The 6,000-nt window shown below is 40.0% G+C and overlaps 1 protein-coding gene across 1 annotated transcript; it reads right to left on the reverse strand.

Annotated features, from left to right (window-relative positions):
* Positions 1-4,957: 4,957 nt before the first annotated feature.
* LOC125247765 (N-acylneuraminate cytidylyltransferase B-like) lies at positions 4,958-5,761 on the reverse strand. Its single transcript, XM_048159240.1, has 3 exons — positions 5,642-5,761; positions 5,290-5,384; positions 4,958-5,212 (listed from the first exon to the last, which is right to left on the reverse strand). Exons 1-3 carry the CDS (start codon positions 5,744-5,746, stop codon positions 4,987-4,989), a joined length of 426 nt encoding a protein of 141 aa, XP_048015197.1. The 5' UTR covers positions 5,747-5,761; the 3' UTR covers positions 4,958-4,986.
* Positions 5,762-6,000: the final 239 nt, after the last annotated feature.

Here is a 6,000-nt window from a genome sequence, read left to right on the forward strand (position 1 = left end):
GCCTTACATGGTCATAATTTTATCATGACAAGTCTCTTTGTATTTGGTTCACAGTTTGGTTAAATAAACTACACATGGGTTTTTACTTCAACTCGCCTCCAGTGGATTCCATTACAGGTGATTTCAAGTATGAAATTTAATCGTAAGCTTGGTGAACAGCTTTGGAGAATTTGATTTCCCATTAAAAGAAATAGGAGCTGTACTTGCATGACTGAAAAAGCTGCTGGAGAAGAGTTTCAAAGATGGCCGCTGAGTGAAGTGACTTGCCTTAAAGGGAGTTTTGATTATATTTACCAATCATTTGATTATATTTACTGTTTAGTAGGTCACCTACATAGTGGTGTAATAAATGAATTATTAAATGTACGAATAAATCATGCAGAAATTAATGAAGTCATAAAACCTGCATGTGTGATGTGTGTGTGTGTTGTGTTTACATTTTTAATTTGAATGTTTGAAATTTCATGTCAACTGCTTACATTTCCATATATAAACATTTATTTAGGTAATGTACACAAAATGTGTGTATGCAAAAATTGGGACAGAACTAAGAAGTAAATAGTAAGAGCAAATTCAGAGTAATTGTTCTCAAGAGTAATTAAAGTTATGGCCCAGTTTAATATCTATAACATACAGAAGTCTTTAATATCCCTGAAATAGTAGCTTGTTGAAAATAACAAAAATATACATAAAATAACATTTATATTATAAAAAACCAGAAAGTTTTGGTGAAAAACACCATTTATTTGAAGTAGGTAGGAAAGTATCAGTTTCTTTAAAACAAATCTTAATGACCCCAAACTTTTGAAAAGTAGGATATACATGCACACATACATAAACTGAATCACACCTTAAACATTACAGATTAATTTGAGCTGTGTCCTTCCTGATGTCCTCGGACTGGCAAATATGAAACACATATAGTTAATGGAAAACTCCTGATGCACAACACTGTCCTTGATGACACTGATATGAAGACATCTCCCTTTCATACAGAAGAAGATTAAACAAACCATAAAATGGTGTGCAACAAGTAAATGAGTATTGCATATTAATAAATTGTAAATATACAGAGAGAGAGATCAAGTGAAGAGATAAACTGGAATGCAGTTGTGTTTTTGTTAACAGACACGCACAGGTGTTTTATTCAAATTAGATCTGATGTCATGTTATCACAGGGACACATACTTGCTGCTATTATGTTTTTAAATGATCTAATATAAATGTGTGTTATCCAATGTGTATTGTGTTGCTGTATGGACTAGAGATGTTCCGATACCCCTTTTCCATTCCCGATACCGATTCCGATACCTGAGCTCAGGGTATCGGCCGATACCGAGTACCGATCCGATACCTGGGTGTGTATCTGTATATACTACTAGCCCTGTATGATTTGATAGAATTATTTATGGTGTGCTTCAGACTTATCCCTTAATAAAACAAGAAGAAAAACATACAGTGAACTAGAGTATTTTTATTATCTGACATACATTTGTCAGTTATATTATTTATTTATTTTAAGTGAAAAAGAACTTCAAATGCAGCCACAAATCTAACACTGTAAACTGAAAAAGGTATTAGTTTTACAATATAACTATAAAAACAGTGCAACAAATAAATCTAGGAATATAATTAGGCTATATAAGAAAATAATCTCTTTAAAACTTGAAGTCCAGAAACAATTTTGTTAAATAAAAATCTCACGTTTTCGACGACTGACAGCAGCTGGTCATCCAGAACAATAAACCCGACAATTTTGTCGGTTATCTTTATTTGTCTTTTGAAAACTTTTCTCTTTGTTTGAATGAAGCTGGCACGCCTCATCCTTCTCCATCTTAAGCGCGTCAAACGCCCGAATCGCTCAATTCGCACCGCGTCATTCACGCGAATCACGCCGCAGGGAGTCAACTCGCGCTTATCACTTCATTCGCGTCTGGTGTGAACGCAGCATTAGGGCCGTTTCATAGTCAACGCATCTGTACGCATACGCGTCCCCGAGGCTACGCATCGTTACGCTTCGGCTGCCATTATACGTCGGTGCGTAGCCAAATGTGTCGTCCTAGTTTTTGATACGCGACGCGCCGATGCACGCAATACTATGCGTTGTCCGTGGGGGCGGCATTGCAAGTATTGTACATTAATTCAAGTATATTGTGTTTACAGAAGAAGAAGGTTTGAATACAATGGCGGGCGAAGAGGAAAAATTATCACTGCAAGCCTTGGCGAAGCTCCAATCGGGTTGCGGTGATTTTGGTGAGTGTCCGGGAGAAAGCGGATGACTTGTGAAAGCAATTCATCAAATTTTGGTGCCGACATCCTAAAATACTGGAAATGTCTCTCCTCGTCCAGGCTTCGCATGGGAAGCACCAGAGACACAAACTCCCCATCCTGATCTCTTTTTTGATTTAAAGGGCGAACATACCACCGTCTATCTCTGCGTTGCCTTTGTTGCCGCCGATGTAAAATCAGCAACAGAATACACTCCTCTTCAGTTGCCATTTTGATCTGAATATCACGTGACCCGACTCTACTAATATCACCCGACTCTACTACCCCCTGTTGCGTGAGCGGTGTATTGCATACACGCATCGCCCGTGACGCTTGCGTCCACTGTTTAGACTATGAAAGGGAGCGCGTCGCTCACGTTGCTCGCTCGCGTTTCTCGCGTTGACTATGTAACGGCCCTTAGCCTTTATGTAACCATCGTGTTGCGCGGGGTGACGCGTCTTCAAATGCTTTATTAAGTTATTTGTGTTAAAGTTGCCAATACTTGTGCCACTCGAAATTGCAGCATTGCATATGAGACATGTCGCCATTTTACTGGTCTGAAATACTGCCAAACAGCAGACATACTGCTAGCGCGTTTTCACTTCTCCGCTGCTCTAAACAGTGGTTGCTTGTGGCAACACAGCACAACTTCCTGTGTTTGCATTCTGAGCCGCGAAGAAGAATTGATTTCTGATTTGCTGCGTTAAGCAAAGATAGCGGGCACAACTAGGTATTGTTTAAGAAAATGGTATCGGATCGGTACGTGAGTTTAAATACTCACCGATACCGATGCCAGAAATTTTTGTGGTATCGGTGGTATTTCCGATACTAGTATTGGAATCGGAACAACCCTAGTACCCAGATAGCACACGTACGTCTGCAAGACGTCTGTTAAAGATTACTTCATCTGGAAAGCATCTGCTGTTTACAAACATCTAATAGACGTCTTTAAGATGTCAGTTTTACATACATTCTAAATCATAAACATCTTAAAGACGTCTTCTAAACGTCTATTTGACATCTGACAGGATACGTCCTATAGACGTATTCCAGATGAGCAAACACCCTAAATAATACGTCTTCCAGACGTAAACACACACATCAAATAGACGTCTCCGAGATGTACGTGTGCTATCAGGGTATGGACATGAATGTGTACTGCTGTCTACAAAAAGAATTGCCTCTAAGGACAATCAAGATAAAGTTCAACAAACTGACTGTTTAAAACAGAAACTGGAATACGTTCTAAAAATGAGCCCTGTCAATGCGATTCTGGTGCACCTGTGACGTGCTCTTTTTCTCCAGCGTCAGAATGTACTCGGCAAACTCCTGAATGGCTCCGTGGCCACCGGGTCTCTGGCAGATGTATTTAGCTGCAATGAGATCAGCCACAGGTGCATCACATGGAATGCCATTCAGCCCCACCTGAGACAGGACATCTTCAGCTTCTGAACCTGTGAGGGAAAACATCACAGACTGCTCAATAAACCTTTGATTATTTTGCATGTGGTTCCAGGTTTGTTTACACCAGGGGTCTCAAACTCATATTGTCGGGGGGCCGTTTCTGTGATTGACACCTCATAGGAGGGCCATATCAGAGCGCAACATTTCAGAAAATTTACTTTCCTTTGCATTATTTCTCATTTACTTCAAATTTCATTAGGCTTACTAAAATATTTTTATACCTATACTATAAATATCTTATTTACCATACTAAATGTAAACAGCATTGTCTCTCTCATTGTTACAGAGAGTAATATAATTATATAATACTATTACTAATATAATACTAATAATTGAAATAGTCTGGTGCGCCTTCTCACATCCAACAAGATATATGGAATAAAAAATCAGTAATTTAGGAACAAAACCAGCAACACTTGTGGCATGGAGGGGTCAGAAATAAACAAAAAAACTGGAGCTATATATCAACTTTATTTTGCCAAAAAAATAAAAATCTCTCATTGGTACATACATTATTAGTTTTTAACATCTAGTGGAAGTATTTTCCCTTACTTTATGTTAGCTTAAATAACATTAAAATCTTGCACTGAACAACACTATACTGAACAAATACAATCCCTGAATACATTTGTACACTCCTCTGTTTCTTGACAGACACCTGCAGCGCTTGTGCTCACACAGCTGGGCCACATTTGTCCAAGATGCCGTTTGAGCATCGGTAACGTTTAATGGTTGCATCGGACGCGTTTCGGTGGTTTAAATCGGCGCTCGTGAGTCGTGACTTAAAGTCGAGTGCTTTTACTGTAATTTAGGCAAGCGCGCTCATAATAGAAGCGATTGAGAGCGCGGCTCATGGTTGCATAGCAACGACAGACGCCACTGGAGCGAAAGTGCATTGGAAAGAAGGAGAATGCGGCGAGGCCGCTTATGTGACGCGATATGTGAATACCCTTTAGAACGGCGACTTTTTCTTTGCATATCAGACAGGTAGCAACTAGAGAATAATAATAATAATAATTTAGCGGGCCGGATTATGTTTTATTTTTGAGATCAGTTGCGGGCCGGATAGAGGGGGTGGGCGGGCCGTAAATGGCCCGCCGGCCGGCAGTTTGAGACCACTGCTTTAAACATTCTTGGAAACATCTGAGATAATGTAAGTACACAAGTCAACAAAATGTTTAACACTGTTCTAGTGGTCTCCAAAAATCGTACATATTGTGCCTTTAAATTTTACCGTTAAAATGAACGTTTTTATTACAGTGTATAGGTACTATGCCCCATTATTTGTGCCAGCCTACATGACTGCACCTCTATATCTTCTCTCTGCAGCATCTGTATGCCTGCCACGTCTCGAGCATTGATGGCCACAAGGTCCTCTCCAGAAACCGATGTGTAAATCTGACAATTCGTCAAACAGCCAGACACATTACACAGAAACAGCCTGATCGCCGCTTTCTCCTCTTGGCCGAAGTAGCCAAACCTGCAGAAAAGAGCTGCATTTATTTCTTCATTATTGTGTTTTGTCCAGCAGCCACAGAGTTTGTTGAAATATCCCACCTCAGAACCCTCTGCTCAGCGACAGGCCAGTCGATGTCCACGTCGATATCAACGCTGTGCTCAGGCAGCATCTCATAGTAAGCGATCTTGTCCAACTAAAACAAACAGAACAGATCAAAATATCTGAAGCAGAGCGTTTGAGGTCATGAGCTCTCATGGGTCATGTTGATTTCTCAATTTACAAAATGTTTTTGTCCCATTAAAGCTGATGGGAAGTATTTGTGAACATCTTGACATTTGACTTTTACACTTTATTTTAGTTTGTTTCACACACAAAGAAATAATTTAAATTTGATTATAATGACTGAGAAGTGAAGGGACAGGTTTGTCACATAGTTTGATAATGACTCACCTGTTCAAGGCCGTTTTCCAGGGCTTTTCTCGTATAAAAATAGAAAGAGCCATTTTCATAGGAGTTCCCCACACCAGTCTTGGCGTCGAGGTCTGTTCGCCACATCGATGTTCAGAGGAGTACACACTGAGCAGTGTTCATTTCATCTGGGCTAACCCATGTGGGGCCTCCATGGAAACCGTGGACAAAAATGTCTGGGCCCCAGTTAGGCAGTCCAGGTGACACCCATCTGGGCCCCACCATGCTGTGCTGGCTGGGATGTTAATTACACCAAAACAAAATACAAAACTTTCAAAATCACTCAGCAGTGTGATTATTTTACTGAGTGATAGGCAGTGGGTTCAATCAGTGACATTATA

This window comes from Megalobrama amblycephala, linkage group LG15 (assembly GCF_018812025.1).
Source record: "Megalobrama amblycephala isolate DHTTF-2021 linkage group LG15, ASM1881202v1, whole genome shotgun sequence".
Classification (NCBI taxonomy): domain Eukaryota; kingdom Metazoa; phylum Chordata; class Actinopteri; order Cypriniformes; family Xenocyprididae; genus Megalobrama; species Megalobrama amblycephala.

Bases quoted from the DNA above. Each gene is read 5' to 3' on its own strand.
- LOC125247765 (XM_048159240.1), bottom strand. From the start codon at position 5,746: ATGTGGCGAACAGACCTCGACGCCAAGACTGGTGTGGGGAACTCCTAT. The intron at 5,385-5,641 runs GTGAGTCATTAT...TGTTTGTTTTAG, and splicing joins TGGAAAACGGCCTTGAACAG to TTGGACAAGATCGCTTACTA. The intron at 5,213-5,289 runs GTGGGATATTTC...TCTTTTCTGCAG, and splicing joins GCTGAGCAGAGGGTTCTGAG to GTTTGGCTACTTCGGCCAAG.